Raw genomic sequence first — 19,337 nt, 5'->3', positions numbered from 1 at the left:
CATGGCTAACTTGTGGGCACTATAAAATTAGGTATCCGTTGGGTAAAACTTGTATTCATATTAAAACTGTGCATTTAAGTAATGCTTTTTGTGACTGTTGCAAAGTGTGCCTCATTACAGAAACTAAAATGGATGTATGTGATACATTATTACAGTCCATCATCAAAATTAACTTAAATGAAAGTGGATTCACTGGTTTTTAGAACATACTCAAAGGAGTCAAGTATAATTTACTGTCTGCTTTTTGAGTTTGTCTTGTTAACACAGTTCCACACCCCCAAAGCAGACCCAACCCTTTATTTGTATCCTGAAGTAGTAGCTGCAAACATATCACCCCACCCTACTCCCATGTGCTGCGGGGCCTGTTTGGGTGGTTTAACAACACAGCACTGTTTGGCTTGAGCTTCTGGTTTCTTGTTAAAGAAAGAAAAAAAAGAAAAAGCAAACTGCTGGTCCCGGTGTTACTGGTTTGATATTCTCAGGTCAGTATCCATCAACCGATTGAGGAAACCTCGGCATGGGGTTTGTCTGTGTGATTGAATGTTCCACTGTCTCATGTATGCTGCTGTCTGTACTGTAGGCCTATCTGAGGCTGGCAGTAACTCAAGCACAGTGAGTTGTGTCAGCGTTTTCTTCCCTAGGAGCAACACACTCTGTATTCCCCGGTGAAACTGAGCTGCAGAAGCTCAACTCATTTTATGTTGTTTTGAAGATCTAGACAATATTATTAAATACAGTGTGAATTGACATTTTTGCTGTACCAACTAAATGTAAGCCATCCATTGCTCTGAGACCAACAGGAGACAGAAGTGGGGTGCACCCGTTAACCTCTGGACGGTTCCTAAATGATTCATCCATGGAACTAAGGCACCCAGTCATTAATTCATTAGTTCACACTGGAGCTCGGGGCACCCAGGGCTGACGGTCTCAGGTTTCTCTGCTCACAGCGTCTGTGTGCTGCTCCGTCTCCTCTCAGATGTGAGCTGTGCCGCCTTCGTATTGATAGAGCCCCGTTGCCATGCCAACCACGCAAGCTGGCAGATTTCTGGTCCAGCCAGCAGCGCTAATGTTTGGCCAGGAGGTCATCCACCTCTGACCTGTCGTACTGTTACAACGGGATGAGTGTGATGAAGCATAAGTAACTCAGAGAAAGTATCACTTCAGGCTCGGTGGCCTTATCGGCTCCCTGACTGTAGCATGACACCAACAGTGTGCAGGTCACAGTCCTAGCATGCTGTTTAGTTTTGGCATGTAGCTCAGACTACCCCTTTCATCTGCTGGTAGAGGAAAACGTTTACTAAACATCACATAATACTTTATTACTCAATGTGCAAAGGCAGAAATTTAAATTTGCGTGACAATGTCTGTAGAAATGTTTTTCAATCATTGAGATAGACGCAGGAGGGGAGAAGTATCCCACCTCTATACCCACCTCTCTGACACCCCACACCTCCAGTTTGTCGCACAGGCTCAAGTCTCAACCCCAAACTGAGATAACCCTGATGAAACCATGGGGGGGGGGGGGGGGGTTCTCCCCCACAAACACATGCGAATTTAATAGCCCATGGACCACAAGAAATCCATCTGTTTTTCTTTAATAGCTTGTTGGGAAATGTACAGTTCTTGCGTGCTTCCTGTGATCCAAGAGAAGAGAGGCACAGAACCGGAAGTTTGAAATTCACATGTCAAATGACAATATGAGGCATCTGATGCTCAACCTGACCATTTATTCCAGCGTTGAAAGAATCTGGAACTTAAATTAAGTAACTGAATTCACCCCAAAAACTTGCACCTGCTTTCACCATCTGCTTTTACATCAATAAGAGAGATGTCACCACCCAGTGGTCGTTTAGCAGCATTACACACTCATGGCTGATTTGCACACAGCCATGGCAGACAGTGCAGATGTGCTGATATTAAAAATAATACAGGATGCAGCCAGGACAGTATGCAGCCAATAAAAATGCACTTCAGTATATTGACTCCAACTCAAAACACCAAAGTTCGAAGAGCACTGTCTAAATGTTTAGTGAGGCGGTGCACACTGTTGGACACCTGATGAAGACTGACAACCTGAACTCACCCCGAGCATTCAAGGCCTTCAATCCAGAGCCGCTGACGTAAAGGTTTAGGCCTTTCAGTGGGGAGGATATTTCCAGTCCTTGAAACTTTAAACAAAGCCTGTATTTCACTGTCAGAAAGGAGGCGGCAAGTCAAACTAGAACGGGGTGTCTTTTAACTTGTGTGTATACCTGAGACAGCGTCTCTACAAATGACAATTATACTGAAACACAGGAGATGTACAAAATACAGACAAAAATATTTTAATAACAAGATACAGCTGATGTCATGAGTCCAAAGGTATTAATAGGATCGTATGCCCGACGTGTTACAGGTGAGTGACAAACGTCTGGACCATGTTTTGTATTTTCAACAGTGAAAGCAGTCCTTGTGCTCAACAGAGGAAAACACGCAACGTGACGATTAAGCACTAGCAATACAGGAAACGTGGTTAGTTTTATTTTCCTCTGAACACACGAAGAAAAGCCATTCAAGCCACTACATTGTTACAAAAGGCCATGTCGAACATAATGACAGACAGCTGAACAGATTGTCACTTTACACACATACAGTACATTCTTAATAGGATTAGCTTATGTCTTGTGCTGGGATGCCACAGGAATCCCAACTTCCACAACAGAAAAAAAAAAAAAAAAAGCCTGAAGGTCTCACTGATGATTCAAATCCTTGGAGCTTATGTTCTCTAAAGGATTGGAAGTAAAAACATTAACTTACTGTATATAAGGGAAAACCTAAGGGAAAATCCAGAAACTGAGCCACAAAATCTGAGCATGTTTTACTTTCATCTTGCACTAAGCGCTCCTCAGCGTGTGGTGCGATGTGCTCACAAATAGCTCTTCCACAGCTAAAGAACGGCACTGGCTTGAAATGGCCAAAAAGGCTTGTGTCTGTGAGCTGAAGGAGGAAGAGAAGAAGAGTTCTAAGAGAAGTATCACTGTATCAGTGTCACTCATTACGAAAAATAAAAAAAAAGTTGAGTATTTCTCTGTCCTTCTAGCTGCGCTCCCCTCTGCCTCGCTGTGTTGCTGGCTCTTGGCTGGAGCCCAGAGGAATTCTCTGGTGGCCTCGGTAAATATAACATTTAGAATAACAGCACCAGAGCCTCCGCGTGTGGACTTAACCCAGTTCCTGGGTCCTCGCTGCGTTGCCTGCGGCTCTAACGGGTAGAATAACAGGCCTTCATGTCTCTCCTGACCTAGGTAATGGACCAGAGAGGAATAAGGGCTAATTTAGAGGGGCCAGAGATCTGGAGGATTTCTGTCAAGCCTCTTTTCCTGGCCACTGGGACAAAGTAGCACGGCCCTTTTAAAGAAGGGGCTCAGTCTGGTCCTAAGGGGCATGTGGGGATATGGGGCTTGGTGCTGTCGTTGATAAGAAAAAAAACAGGCTGCGTCAAATGTGACTGCTCTGTCAACCTGGTCTCATTTCTCAGCCCGCAGCAGTCCAACACAAACTTACAATCATCCAAAGTGCAATAGCTAAGACTTTTGTGGCTCAACATAATTGTAAAATAGCTCAACATTGAATCTCCCCGCGACATAGTATCACCCATTCGCTTAAATCACAGAGAAGCGGTCACTGTGGACAATAACAAGTTTAGGCACCTTGATGTGTGTGATTTTCTTTACATTTTAAAAGAGCTTAGCATCAAAACGTGATTGGATATCTCCTCTCTTTGCTGCAGTTCACCGACAGAAAATCAGAGAGAATATGTAACGTTTGACTTTTCAGTTATTATTTGTGACCAAGAGCAATAACGCGTCCTGAAGCTAAACACGCCATTGATCTGCAATGTCACGGAGACACCGATTCTACGGCTCCATCAACGACGACCGGGACACTTATCACATCCAAATGAGACACATATCAGAGAAGCACTATATGAAACAGAAAGAGTCAATGAAACCGTGTCTGCTATGTCACTCTCCCATTCATTGGTGGCCCAGACAGCCGCGCTTGATAGCCTCACAGAAATCCGTCTTGGCTCTCATTGTTTCTAGCTTCATGATCAATACGTACAAAGGGTGAAATCACCGTCCATATTCATAGTATTACATTTGCATCCTCTTTAGAGTGGATTTTCACTTTATGAATGCACAAGTGTGTTGGCTTGGTGGCCATCATGCACTACAATTCATATGTGCCAGAACTGGACTTGAAACCTGTACAATTTGTATTTAATCATCAAGTATCTATAATTATAATACACATTCCCACTTTGAAACAACAAATGGTGTATATTACATATCTACAGACCAATGAGTGATGGGTGCAATACTGTGAAGAGAACAACAGACAGCACATCATATACTATGTCATCTATAGTATATCAGTATTGCATATTGTAACTATATTTATACATGTTTATATAAATATAGATATGTATATTTCTATGTACATTTTGATATTCCAACATTGCATAAAGAATAAAATAAATAATACAAATATAATCAAATCTTACCGTAAGTATGATTCAAGAAATGCTATATTAGAGCCCAAATAGTCCTAACAGCTGAAATAATCATGATGATAACAATTATTACTCAATTTAAAAAAAAATTGTGGCCTACAGTCTGGCATAATATTACAAGCTACACCACAATTACCCTGCAAGTTTAACACGTGGGACTGCTGGAATGATTGGAGAGGGTGGAATAAGGACAGGAAAGATCGGGGCGTGTTTCCTTCTGCTCAGTCTGTCTGGGAATTTGTGTGTGTGCATGTGTGTATGTATGTGTGTGAGAGAGCGAAAGAGAGAGAGAGACCGAGAGAGAGAGAGAGAGAGAGAGAGAGAGTGAGAGAGAGAGAGAGAGAGAGAGTGAGAGAGAGAGAGAGAGAGTGAGTGAGAGTAGGGGTATGCACAAGTCTGCAAGTGTGTTTTTTAAATGGAGTGGGGGGTCAAAGTCAGGACAGTCCCCTGCACTTTCACCTCCGGATGTCGGTGGCCTCGGGGTCTTCCTGGTCAGCCACCACTCCGGCTTCTGGACTCTGACGCCGTGGTCCCTGACTGCGGTTGCGCGGGTGGGCGTTGTACCCCACCTTAGCGGCTTTGTCTTTGTCGCCTTGCCGCGGGGGGCGAGGGTGCTCCGGCTCAGGTTGGGAGGGCAACGGGCGACGGTGCTGTTCAACGGCGGAGCCAGCGGGAGATGGGGCTAGGGAGGAGCAGAGACTCAGGCTATCGCACAGGGCCCCCCAATTCTGCTCGCACTGTAGCCGGACGCTCCGTGTCAGTGCCTCTTTCACCTCCTCCCCGCAGCTCAGGAGAATATTCACCAGCTCCACATATGGACTGGGCAGAGAGAGTCAGATTACGCACATGAATCCTGTGATTTAGTGTTTGGAAGCACAAAACTTCAAGGTCTGGCAAAGGGGAAGGAGTAAATAGGGTTGTACTTTTACTATACATGGAGGGACAAAAACAAACTGGCAGAAGAGTCCAGGAGAAAGGTAAACAATCAGATGAAAGAGAACAGATGAGCTTTAGAGAAAATATGGTCAAACATGTAGCCCAAAGTTGAGCCAGCCACTCACCCTTTAGGGAAGAGATCTTGGAAATGGATCATCTCCACCATGACGGCCACGTTTTCCTTCGCAGCGGAGCACAGGTTGTGCTTGATGTAGCACTCCCTCTGGAGCTGGAACACCATCTCCTTAATGGACACACACTTCCTGCTAATGCAGCTGAACTTGTGCCGCAGCCCGTGTGCCATACATTTCAGCGCATCCTTGATGAAGGACTTCCCCTACGCACACACAGAGACACACACCTGTTGATTAAACTCTCAAGACAAAGACCCCTGTCTATGCTGTTGAATCGCAAGGTCTCACACATTGGACGATTGGAATACTCATATAACATCAGGTGTTTCTGTGTACGTGTGACCATGTTAGCGGGAACTTTCAATCTGCAACAATATAATAGACTTTGAATGCAGAGATGAAATAAATATCACCTTTCCCTGCTGAAATCTGCCAAAATATTTCATTTCCTATCCTCCAGTGACCCTATAGACACATTTAGACCCCAGTCAGCTTGGCAGGGCTTCAGCCTTCGCAATGTATGAAAAGGGAGCTAACTGGGCTTATAGCCAACTGGCTCATAGTGGTCCTAACTGTACACGCATCAGTCCACTGAGAGGGAAGTGAACTTTCTTTGCGAGGGAAACAGATTAGGAGATGAGACTGCGTTTGATTGTACTCCTAGAAAACTTGAAATGTTCTGAGGTACAGGTGTGTAGGAAAAAAAGGGCTTCTCTGTTCAAATCTGTTCATGGGTGATGAGTGTGGAGCATTGAATCAGTGAAAAGGAAAAGGAATGTTGCCTCCGGTTATACAGTTTTTTGCAAACAGACAGACAGAATAGTTTAGTACCTGAGAGTCAAATTTGCCAGCATTGTGCAGGAACGTCATGCAGATTTCCTGTAGCCCTCGTATCTCGCAGGAGTTATTCTCAAAGCACTCAAACACACCACAGCCGACATCCCCTGCACTCACCAGGCAGTGCTGGATCTCAGCTGGAAAGAGAGAACAGGTTAGGGGAGGGACCGTATCATCCGTTCACAGCAGACACAGACGCAGCAGAGTTGGCGAGGGAGACCACGCGGTGTGACGGCACAACTCGGCACAAAAGCTGATGCGGGTTGTAACTACTTTCACAGACACAAGGCGGCCGTCCGCATGTTCGCGCCCTTGGGTCGGTCTCAGATACTATTTGCCTCAGAGAGAGAAAAGTGAGTGATGCAGGCAGGAAGTCTAATTTCCCGAGCTGAGGGGCTCCTGCAGAGGAACACCTGGTGACAGAGATATTACTGTGTCACTCTGCACCACCATCCGTCTGCGCTGCCTATAGCACCGAGATGATGTGGTGCATTGCAGATATACAGGCCTGACTGCTTGCTGAGGAAACACAAATGCAGCGTTGCACGCTGAAATCACAATATTGAGGGTGCACAATGAGCTACAAGAGGGGGTACAACAACAGAAATGCAAGCATAAAACTTGGTATATATGTAATATCGGCTCCTACACACTGTTGGCTCACTCTCAGTGGCCCTTTCTCCTTCATAAGAAACATTTGACTGAGGAAAGAAACGATCAAAATGTGTATGAAGGTCATTTAACCACTAAGAGAGCACGTGTTATGACATTCGACATCTGACCACCGGCAGGAAAGCTGTCACATAAACGTCCACTCACACTCCATGTGAAGTGGCCGTGTGTCTTTTAGTCCTCAGTTAATATGACAACTCGCAGGTTAACAGGCGCTTTACGGTTTCACGTTGGCTGTGAACGACCCGACTGTTGACCTCGGCAACACGCAATTACACGCGTGATTTATCCTTGAGCCGATAAGTGATGGTCGTGAGAACGTGCGCACCGGTCGCGTAAAAGAAGCGACGCAGCGAGTAAAGGATAAAATGGGACTTCTTAGAAATCACACTTGTCAACAAAAGAGGCTCTGTTTTTTGTTTTTATGTGGGGGGGGGTTGTAGGCACTGAGTTGAACTTTAGTGCGCAAGAAAAGTGAGCCGCTGTCAGCAGTGCTTGTTTTGGCATCACGGGAATGTGCTTGGATCGTCCGAGCTCGGCCGCAGCGTGCGTTGAGTTACACAGTGGCGTTACCCGGCTCTCTGCTGTGGAACCCGGCGGGGTTCTTTGTGGAGGCAAGATAACAATTGTTATGGTCCGATATTCTGACACAAGTTCCCCTGACGGCGCGCAAAGTCGTGTTGGGTATATGGGAGGAAGAAGAAACATAACGTTAAACGGTTTCAGGGATAATGCTGCAGCCCAGTGTGGAGTTAAAGCTTTATGCTCATTCAAAACCACACTTGCTTTTATCTGATCTTTAAAAAAAAGAAGGAAAAAAGACACTAAAGTAAGATGTCCCCATTGAATTGGTTCAATAAACGAACTCCAGCCTTGTGCCTCCTGCGCGGACAGAACCACCACACTCTGCTCCACTAACCTGCTTGGCCACATCACCCAGCATTCATTTGCACAGACAGTCGACACAACACAACTCATGCACACAAAAAGAAGGGGGAAAAAAGCCAGATTTGTTATTCCCCCGAGACAAAACCAGTGAAACTGTCACCTACAACGCGAGCGCACACACGCACGCGTTCGCCAGCGCGCACGCACACCTAGATGCGCCGCCGTATACATTACCTATTACCTTGTGCCGTTCTATTAATACTTTACTAACATATTGGATTTCCGCCTGAGAGTATTTACAGGATATCGCCTTCCGGGGGAATCGAAGAGGGTCGATCGTGCGGCCGAGCGCCGGGGTTTGACTTAAGACCCCGGGGGCTTGTTCACCCGGACGTGTCTCCTGGTTCAATTCGCAGCCACGGGAACACGTGTCCGGACGAACCTCACGTCGACGAGCGAGCATGTTGCGCCCAACCAACAAGCACCACATTCTCATGTCTTACCTGTGTTCTGCAGGGAGAGGCGTCCTTTCTGGCTCGCAGGCTTCTCCGGGGGGCTGTCGTGAATATCAGAATTATCCGACCCCACTACTTGCTCCAGCACCGACAAAACCAGCAGAGCCACGGCCACTTTGACCAACATCTCGTCTCCCGACTGTGCGCTTCGAGTCCCAGCAGCGATCCGGCAGCGTGTGTGTGTGTGTGTGTGTGTGAGAGAGAGAGAGAGAGAGAGAGAGAGAGAGAGGGTTCACCTTGGATCCGAGCTCAGCGCTAGTAGCTGCGGCTTGGTGTGTGATGGGGCAGCCGTGGGACTGAGTGCGCGAGCTGGGAGGGATGCTGCCTATATTTCTCGGAGCCCCGGGTGTCAATTTGGATGAAGGAGTTAAGCAGGTGTCGTCGGTCGGGGCTCCACAACCAATCAGAGACGCAGACATCCACGTCCAAGGTTTTAGGGGGAGTGTCCTGCGAAAGCCTTTTGCCATAAAACTGGCGCTAGAAAGCAATACTCACGGATGAGTGGACTGTGACAGCTCTCGGAGGACCAAGCAGTGTTTCACAAATCATATCTGCTAAATCCAATCATATATGACATCCAATAACCCAAACAGGCGTTGTGATGATCTTTAAACTGTGCATATATGTCGCAAGGGGAACTCACAAGTCCTGCCTGTTGCTGCACTTGCAATGATGACAGATCAAGAGAAAGTGTCTGTTTTGCTCTAAACCGGCAGAACTTATTTAGGCTGCAAGGAAAACATATATAAGAGCGTGTGGGAGGAACGAAAAGGACCAGGCCTGCCAACAGACTGGAGAAAATTGAGGCATATGATGTCCAAGTGCTCTGCAGGCTCAGCTTGTGGGTCTACAACCTACTAAGTCATTAATGCAAGGTAGCAATTAAATTAACTACAGCTTCCAAGATGTCTGCAGTCGTTCCTCTCACAGAAAGTGGGTGAAAAGTTACAGCTAGAAAACAGTCGATGAAAATGGACAGCACCATTTGTGTTCTGACAATAATGATACACAAAATATACAGGATAACGCAACTTTGTATAATCGTCTATTGATTTTATATTGATTTTGAGGTTATGCCCAAATAACTGTGTTACATTCGAAATGTCCTATGAATAGAATCAGAATGAATTGAACCTTTTTTATGGGGACTGAAGAGGTCGGTTACACAATGCCCAGTTCAGTCTGTGACAATGAGGTCTGCTAACCACTACTACAGGGAGTGATCTAAGAATAGAGGGCCAACGTTGGCAGGGCCGCACAGTTGGAGACGTTGGAGGAATCATTTTCAAGAGCAACACTTGAAGATGCCATGTGGAATGATTGCGAGCAGACTGCGCTTGCAGGAGGAACATTAAAGTCTCTGTCTTTAGAGATTTTCCAGTGACCTAATGGTGTTACTGCATTCAGATAAAAGGCCGCTATAGGAGCCGGTGGTGACTGACATTGCACATTGCAATGTCAGTCAGTCATCACACCGCAGGGATGGTATCGATGACAGGAAGTGATTAACAAGGTGCAGGGTGGGCATTTGTTTTCCAAACCACTAGGGGGCCCACTGATACTAATTGTTTCTTCATTTTTCTTAATTACAACCAGAGCAGCCTTATAATAATAATAAACCACATTCATGGCTTACTGGCATTTTTCATTTTCCTCTGCGCCTATAACCTGCATGCCTGAGGACTGGGGGTAGCACCTGGAGCAAACCAAAGGCGGAATAGAGATGAACAGGCAAACACCCCAAACCACAGCCAGCAGCTTTCTTATCACTGGTGGTTTTTAAATTCTCAGGTTGGGCGGCAGAACAATGAGGAACAAGGAGCAGGAGGTGGTACGGTGTTTGTGGGTGATTGGGTGAGGGGTAAGCGCCCAGCTAAAACCCAGACCCTGAGACAGCTGCATTACGCCACTGCTCAGGCGCCCCATAAATGAACATGGGGAAACGATTGGTGGTTGTGTGTGTGTGGTTGTGTGTGTGTGTGTGTGTTTGTGTGTGTGTGTGTGTGTGTGTGTGTGTGTGAAACACAGACAGAGGGAGACAGACAAACGGGCATCTGATTACGGCCGACCGAATTTCATAAAGCTGTGACTTTGAAAACTGTTTATCATAACATTTCATTTATTTTCATAAAATCCCTTTTCATTGGAAGGTCTGGCTCTGTCCACTGGAAAAAAACTTTAAAACCCAGGCTATATTTAGACCATCAATGAAATTAGCCTAGAGCATGAATTGGGCTCCCACTCTAACCTAACCAAAATGACAATCATTTATAGCTCTAAATATAGATAATTATTATCTTGAAACTGCCGTATCTATCGTTTTAATTGAGGTTTTCAGTCAGTGAAATGGGATTTTGGAGAGGTGACCACAGCTGAGAAATGGGAGGTATTTTGGCCAGGAGATGGTGCAGCATAGAAAACCTCAACATTTCAATATTCCCATTATATTCTCATGGTGGAGGGGCAAAGACTTTTTCTGCCATGAAATTATGATTATCTTGTCCTACATTTGTCTCCTGTGCCTATATTATTACTACCCTAATACGAAGTTTTGAGTCAAAATCATCTGCTATAATCTAAATTTAACATGCAATCACTACGGACCTTGTTCTCCTCAATTTAAAAAAAAGAAAAATCTTCCAGTCTGTGTGCCACAAATTGGCTCATGCCTGCAGGAGCACAGAGCGGAAATTGCAATGCAGCAATTCTCAGAGTCCACTGGATTTCCAGAGGGCTCACACAGGAAGGTGTATGTCGCACAGTGTGGCACGCCCCTGGAGTTGTGCTCAGTGCGTTTCCAGTTGTACCTATACCACAAACTGGAATCTCCTGCTCAATTCGGGTCTGTTAAAAACTGCCCACGCTGTGAACACACCCTCGATTTGGCCCAATCAGTGCGCTGCAGTGGTCCACGGCTCGTAATAGTATGTGTGTCACTGCTGCCTACTGGTGCTGCATTCAAGTCATATGGGAAAAAAGTGCAGGGTGAGCCTTCAAACCCAGATCAACAGCCTCAGAAGTATTCAAATATTGTTCAAACACACCGAACATATCAATGAGTATGCAGTACACCGATTTAGGTGATTCAAAACTAAGAAATGAATCCATACCATACTCTATAAACAACTAAGTAATTTAGTATTTAGACGATAAAGTTCAATCAAGGTACACTTACTAGCTTAATTTTCATTCTTGCAAGAGAAAGATCATTGACATATTTTAGGATAACTTCCCACGAAACAATCTCCATCCACCAAAGGACGGCCAAGTTAGTAATTGGACCTTGAGTAAGCTTCTTGTATTATTATTATTTTTTCCTCAAACAACTGTTTCCAAGATCTAGAATGAACAGTCATGCTTGTTACTGTGTGTGTATTTCACTCTGTTTACGACATTTCAAATTCAGTTGAGGTCGGGAAATGTGGGTGCAACTCCAAACTCCAAACTGCCTATTAGGTTTTACAAGCAGGTGATTGGTGCTTTTAAACTCACTTTCCAGGGAACCTGATTAGGAAACGGATAGGTGAAGAAAAGCGGTACTCCAAAGCACTGTGAGTATCAACCACTTCACCTGAACGCCACACAAAGCACCAGGAATTGGCTCTAGCAACAAGAACATTCAGCGGTTCGACCGACCCGAGTGAATGAAAATCACGATTTTAAAACTTTATTCATGAGGTTTGAAATAATCTTTTAATTTACGTTTTCCAGAGCAGCGTGTAATGAAGGAGCAGGCAACGGCCTATTACTGCTTATTTTGAGATGTACAGCATCTATAAATACATATATTTTAAGTATGTTTGAATCTGACTAAAAGAAATGTAATCTTGGCGTCCATTTAGTGGCTATTCCAGAGCTTTTGATCATATCTCATGGCTGTCATTAGCAGCAAGAGTGTGATCAGATGTCATGCAGTCAGAGCCTCTCATCCATGTTTGGCGTTCAAGTTGTGTTTGAATTATATGTTTTGTAAGGATGCCATGGTTATGTTGCCTCCACACACTTGTCACACAACTTGCTGCAAACATGTTACATCTAACGTATGAGGATTGTTGGTGAGTCAGTCTGCTGCAGTTTGTTTTGCGTGATTATATACATGATTATACATTACATTTCTATTGTTTCAACAGTATTAAGAATCTATTTCTAGGTCTATGTTTTGTAGCAGCATTGTCTCTTTTTGGTGACCAGGAAATAGACAAGTATGCCTTGACAGCAGTAACATTCATTCACTTTGACTTTTGTACTATAAACATACAGAAAGCAGACATGTGTTCTGAGTTGGGACCCCTGGGGCCCTGGCAAGTGATCGACCAATGAAACCATAACAGAGAGGCCAGGCCCGGGTGAGTGAGTGTGTGTGTGTGTGTGTGTGTGTGTGTGTGTGTGTGTGTGTGTGTGTGTGTGTGTATGTGTGTGTGGGGGGTTTGCTTCACTAGGAGGGAGCTTCTGCAACAGCAATTAATGTTACCATTTAACAAACTTCTTATAGCACTTTACATGAACCACGTGGGTGTAATTCAAGTATAAGTGTTGGTGGAAAGCTGCTGGATAATAATTCCAAGTCCAAAACTTTAAAAATCAATCTCCTTCTTTCATTGTCACATGAAAGACATGATGGCGATGCTCATATCGGGGGTGAACGTGGCCCCAGTCTGATCATTTTTCTGTTATATGTGACTGAAGACAAAATGACCCGCAACATTTTCACAACACTTTATAATTCGTAATCCGATACATATTTCAAATGTGGAAACGTGACCAGAGTCTGAACCGTCATGTGAGAATTCCTGTGATCCTTACACTAGTGATTTACCCAGTGCCTGTCAGAAAGCGCATAGAAAGAGATAAGCAGTAAGATAACCTCGTATTGTTCTCCAGGGACGAAGGTTTGTGTAAACTGTGAGGTTCAACCAAGACGGTTCTTTCACCCTATGGATGAAATCTTTACCTTTCATTGAAGGGAATAGTTTGACATTTAAGACTGCTTCCTTAAGATTCAAATCTATTGCCGAGAAATTTAACTTATGTCAAGGTTCTAATTCAACTCTCAGAAAGCATTGAATGAACACATTTCAAAAACTGTCCAAAATTTTCTTTAAAACTAAAACATAAACAAATAAACGTGTGTAAATTTTACCCTGAGCTAGACTGTGTTTTATGCAGTAAACCTCGTCATGAGCCACTGACGCTGTGAGATGACAATGCTCCCAACTTGGTTTTCTTTACCTGTACTCAAACATCAAACATAAACGCCAGTTCATTCTTTACAGTATTGTTTATATTTGAAATTAGAGGATGATTTCAGATTGGTTTTGTATATGGCGACAAAAAATACAATGTGAAACATCTTCAAGAAAACAAAGATCAGTAAATGAAAGCGAAGCATTGAGTCTCACCGTGGGAACACAACTTAGCCCTCCGAGGAGAGGGAGCAGGAAAAGGCAGCAGTAAGAAGAAGTAAAATATCAATTACCAAAGTCTTCGAGGAACTTGAAGTTGATACCCTAGTTTCTAAATTTGACTCAATTTATGTATGTGCATTGGTGTGTGTGGTGTGTGTGTGATGGTGTCAGGTCCCTTGTATCTCCAGAGTGTTGACCTGCGGAGCTGTATTTAAGGAAAACATTATCGTTGTAGCAGGGTGGCTGTGCATTTTTGGCCTCATCCAAGAGAGTTCTTTTGCATCTAGGTGCTGAAAAACGGTTGCATGTCATTACGGAGGATGTATGCTTCACTGCGAGCGTGCATGACCAAAGCATTTCTCTCTCTCTCTCTTTCCCATTAATTCGGTCTTTGGTGAGTTAACTCACCTGACTCGTGAAAAGAGAGGTTTTACTAGCCGAGCTCAGCAGGCCAGCTCTGGGCTCTGACTTCAACCAGTGTGAAAGCATCACATCTCAGACCCTCACTTAACTTCCCTCAAACAATGTGCTATTATAGAGTTTTTGCTCTGTATGGTTTATATTTCTACAGCGCTGGCAGATTACAAAGTACTCCGTCTCATTACTGTCCATATAAACCCACAGGCCTCGCAGGCACAAAGGGGTGATTGAGTGATAAGGGGAAAGAGATGGGCCGTAGCTGCCCATGAGAGCCCTCACCTTGGCTACCACAGCCCGGATGAGGGCGGAGGTGATGTCATCATGGTTAGAGACACAGGGGTCGACCCCTCTGATAGGTGGGCATGCTTGGACAAAAGAGAGCAGCTGGGGCACAAAGGCCCTATTTAATGAGGGTGAGACACGAGGCCAGAGCAGACTCTGTGGGTGGCACATGGTGTCATAGCTGCTGAAAAGACCGGTGAGCAATTAATCATCCAGTTCAGGAACTGGGCAAAGAGCTTATTATGTAAGGTCAGTTTCTACAACATCATTGAGGCAAGGGGAGCCTTTCTGGGTAACACTTCTACTTGATCACACTGATTCCCCAAATTCGCCTCGATCCCATAATATTGGATCCAGGGATGCTATATTTGTCATGATGGACAGGTCCAACATTTGTGCAACATAATATGACACACTTACCCCTCATTAGAGATGAAGGGTCCTTTGTGGCAGCCTGACAATCATTAAAACTTCTCCCCTGGCTTGGCTTGTTTACTCTCTGGTAATTACCAGGTGATTGTGTGGCCTGTGACCCACATTCAGAGTCATCAGCCAAGACATAGGGTATAATTGATAATATTCAGAGAAGTGCACGTAGAGAAAGTGTGTGAAGAGTGGATAGTCATTTGTTCCTGCCTCGTTAGACTAGTTCCCCTGTCAGACCAAAATGTTGGCTCTGGTGTGTACATTTGTTTGAGAGGCCATATGGAAGCCTCATCTATCCATTTTTTTTTTGCTTTCCTTTATTCACTCGCTGGTAGTATGGAAAATAAACAAATAAAATTACCTCAATGAGTTTATGAATATGGTCTTGCATGAATGCTAAACATCTGATGATGCCAATCGGTGTGTTTATTGTGTGATTACCTGCACAAAGCAACCCTGGCCTAAATGCAGCAAATAAAAGTCAATGTTAGGCCACCCGGTGAAAAAATAATGGGTTGCATGCCTCCGGCATAACTAAGGCTGGCAAACAAAATTGAATTTGGCAGTTCTCTGAAATGTCTGTCGCACATGGCACTGTGAGGTCCATGCTACTGGGTCTTAAAAGGTGTCCACAAAGGAGGGTAGAACTCGTGAGTTAGGAACAGACGCAAGCCTTGAGAAGTAAATAACTCGATCAAGCCCAAAGGACTGAATGTAATTAAAATGCAACCACTCACATGACATGCAAACACTACAGAGCACAGAAGCTCTTTCACTCCGGGATAATGCTATAGCAGCCGACATACAATTTCAAAATTACAGTTGCCGATTTTCTAAATTCGAAAAACGCTTTTAAAGGAATATTTGTATTCTGAATCGAGGACCATACATACATAGGTTAATATAATGATTCTGAAACAAACCCATTTTTCGTTCAGTTTCCGACCGTTGCAAAAAACTCAAAATTTCCCAAAGTAATGTTTGATGGACTATGTCACTTCAGAATGAAGGAAGAAATCGAGTTAAACGTGTGTAAACCACAAATATAATTTCAGGCTTTTAACCAAAGCCCCACTTTAAATTGTACACCAGATGCTAAAAATGGCTAAATAAGCTGACTCATGGCTGGGGTCTAGTGCCAAAACCTTAAGTTACAATATTTAACTTTCATTTCACCAACTTGTCAACGTGGTTTCATGTGGTTGTTAAGAGTTATTGGTATATAAACAGCCAGATTCTGAAGGAGAAAAATCCCAAGTTGAATTTGTGTCTGTGTTTAGCCAGGGCTCCTCGGACACATCTTGGACTCTGCATCAGTGAGGAATAATAACCTTTTTAGGTTGCTCATTAGAAAAGTGTTGTTTGACATGTCTTGATCGGAGAGCATTGTTTTTTTATACTGGCGCCTGTGTTTACAGAAAACATCATTGGACTGTTACGGTGACAATATAAAGAATAAAGTATTTTATTGCACTGTTGAGGAGTACCATATGCATTTAGCATTTTTTCTGTTTGGAAAAAAATGGCAAGGAAGGAATGATCTTCTGATTGTGGTATAAATAAAGCACATGATATATTTAGAATAGTTGAGGTTAATTAGCTAGCTCATGAATTAGAGGTTGGGTCCAGATCAAACCAACATGTCACAGATGCTTGTGGACCTCAGTGCAATGAGGTTACAATTGTAGGATGTTTTGGGATATTTATTGTTAACGATGTGTGTTCTACAGTTAGCGGTAATTGATTGCTGTGATGGTGTTTGTTGGAACATGTTGTATTTTTCCGTAAGGCCAGCGGCTGAGAGGGGGGCTGGGCCGCTGCAGCAGATTAAAAACCCTCTAGGACTGTCCAACCTTCCCAGGAATTCTCAGAATTCCAGTTCCTAATTATAACATCTGCGGAGCAGAGGCCCAACAACCCCCCTCCATCTCCGTAACACCCATTACAAACACACTGGGGTGAACACATGCGCGCGCACAACACATGTACACATTCCAATTACCCCTCCACTACCATCATCCCAAACGATAGACCCAGAGTGATGGAGAAATGGAGGGAGAGGATGGAGAGCCTCAGATCAGAGAGAGGAAGATAAGAAGGAGGAGGAGGAGGAGGAGAATGTCTGTATGCCAGACAATTCCTTAAAGTTGGTGTTACAGTTCTGTGTCTGAAGGCATTTCGAACGAATAGCGATTCGTGTTGTTTTTCTTGTTGGCTTTATGAGTATGTCCCATATTCATTCTCTTTTTAGCTCTGTTTTTGGTCTCCACCAACTCTTGCAGTAAATGTCTGGCTCTGTTGTAACAACTGAAAGACAGAAAAAAGAAATAAAATTCTCCACTCTGAGACAAACGATGCCAAAATACAGTTTAGGGACAAAAGTGCAGCTCGTGTATGGATTTCTGTCTGAACCTGACTCCAGTTTCGTAGAGTAGTAACTGAGCCTTACCCCCTTACAGACATTCGGTTTTTCATTTCCAAAAACTATTTCGAGCCCCACACACTTAGTGTAAGCTGAAGCAATGAGTTTGTGTTACCCCGCCATACAGTTGTTGTTTCCACGGTCTCAGCTTTCCTGTTTACTCTGATAACACATGTTGGCACCTTGTAAATGACTTTGAAAAGGTATAATTTTAGGCAATAGGTAGATTGTTTAAACCATAGACTGTAAATAAAAATTGACACAGTCACCAGGTCTAGAAAATGAAGCCAATACGGACGTGTCTAAAGACTGTGTTGTCTGGAATCACCAGCAGAGAGCAACTCCCTGGTTGCAAAAAGAAGTTAGTTTCTATAGACATCTATGAGAAAATCACTCTACTTCTCACTTGATTTATGACGACGGTAAACATTTTCTTTAGGAGTTGTTGGTTTCAATCGCTAGTTTCAAGTCTTCTTCAATAGAACGTGATGTTGATTTTGGAAATTGTGGTCTCATTTAGAGTAAAATAGACGAAAAAGCACCGTAGCACAGATACAGCGTGATTGACAGCTGGTCCGTCCAAACGGTGCACGGTTGCCGGCACAGCTGGCCCGAGCCCATATGGGGCCCGAAGCAGAATTTGAGTTAAATGTTGGATTTGGACTATTTTGCAGCTCTGATGAGTGACAACCTTGAAATCATTTTCCACATTTTTGTGTTAGCCTGTCATGTCCGGATGGGTATCAGGCACACAGGTAAGCAGAAGGAGGTAGAAACAAACAAATCTGACAGGAAGAAGATAAATATGAGGTCCGGTAAACTAGCTGGGATTACAATAAACACAAGGTACAAAGACAAACTGGCACTGAATGAGGGGTGACAGAGACCAGTGCGAAAAATATAAATTTTTAACAACAAAAAACATACTGTCAACTATCAAGCTACTTGACCCCACATTTCTCATTCACATCAAACAGTTGAAAGGTGGTTAATTGTATTGTCATCCTGGCGTTATGTACGGCCTATTCATTTAATGTGCAATGAATGTTTTTTTCTGAGGTGCTAGTCGTGGGAGGTATGAAATGAGCGTGAGTGTTTCTGTTTGCTCTTTGTTCCTTGGGGAAATTTCACTGATTAAGTGGTCTCATTTTGACAATATGTCAACTCACAGGGAGTGAAGATGAATTTATGTGCTCAGCAGCTCTGTAAACAGCATCGCTGACCAACATGTTCCCAAACTCATCCCAATTCTGTCCGGAAAAAAATAAAAAGGGGGTCAAAAGACGGACTATTTTAGTGCTGCTGCCAGGCTGTAAAACTGTAATGAATCATTTGAATCAAAACCCATTTGCCCATCTTCTAAATAAATCTTTGGCGTAGCATCAGTGAGAAAGCATGAATTGTCTGAGACATAAATATACCTAAAATGCATATGTAGTTTTATTTTTAGGATCAAGCCTCTGGCCAGACTCACCCTGAGTCACCGCAGGAATAAAAGAGCGCTTTATTAGAGATGGCACATAGGGGACCTTCATAAGGCCCCCATGGGCACTTTATAACATCTGATATAAGCATGTGTGGTTACTGTACCAGTGCTTGTGGTTGCATCGCTGACGCTGTGTGGATGATGGAGACTAGTCTTATGGGGTTGGAAAGCTCACATTCTCTCCCCTCCACTGCAGAACCAAGAGAAAGAAAAAGGGGGGAAAGAAACAGACAGGATAAATATGGATCCAGGGAGATGGAGAAAGAGGAAGGCAAAAATCCTGTGATGCTGGACAAAAAACACAGAGCAGCAGTTGCATAAACACTATAATATTGATATAAAAGTGAGCCTTGGCCAAAAAG

General features: G+C 43.9%; 1 protein-coding gene across 1 annotated transcript; it reads right to left on the bottom strand.

Moving 5' to 3' along the window:
* Nucleotides 1-2,308: 2,308 nt before the first annotated feature.
* stc2a (stanniocalcin 2a) lies at nucleotides 2,309-9,254 on the bottom strand. The gene is made up of 4 exons (XM_035650657.2): nucleotides 8,523-9,254; nucleotides 6,454-6,596; nucleotides 5,614-5,825; nucleotides 2,309-5,371 (listed from the first exon to the last, which is right to left on the bottom strand). Exons 1-4 carry the CDS (start codon nucleotides 8,659-8,661, stop codon nucleotides 5,008-5,010), a joined length of 858 nt encoding a protein of 285 aa, XP_035506550.1. The 5' UTR covers nucleotides 8,662-9,254; the 3' UTR covers nucleotides 2,309-5,007.
* Nucleotides 9,255-19,337: the final 10,083 nt, after the last annotated feature.

The sequence above is a fragment of the Scophthalmus maximus genome, chromosome 9 (genome assembly GCF_022379125.1).
Source record: "Scophthalmus maximus strain ysfricsl-2021 chromosome 9, ASM2237912v1, whole genome shotgun sequence".
In the NCBI taxonomy this organism is placed as follows: domain Eukaryota; kingdom Metazoa; phylum Chordata; class Actinopteri; order Pleuronectiformes; family Scophthalmidae; genus Scophthalmus; species Scophthalmus maximus.
The sequence above is the reverse complement of the archived record's forward strand: the minus strand, read 5'-3'. Positions and strand labels throughout refer to the sequence as shown.

Excerpts from the sequence above, each read along its gene's own strand:
- stc2a (XM_035650657.2), bottom strand. The coding sequence starts at position 8,661 with ATGTTGGTCAAAGTGGCCGTGGCTCTGCTGGTTTTGTCGGTGCTGGAG. Across the intron at positions 6,597-8,522 it reads CCTCTCCCTGCAGAACACAG|CTGAGATCCAGCACTGCCTG; the intron begins GTAAGACATGAG and ends CTCTCTTTCCAG. Across the intron at positions 5,826-6,453 it reads CTGGCAAATTTGACTCTCAG|GGGAAGTCCTTCATCAAGGA; the intron begins GTACTAAACTAT and ends GTGTGTGCGTAG.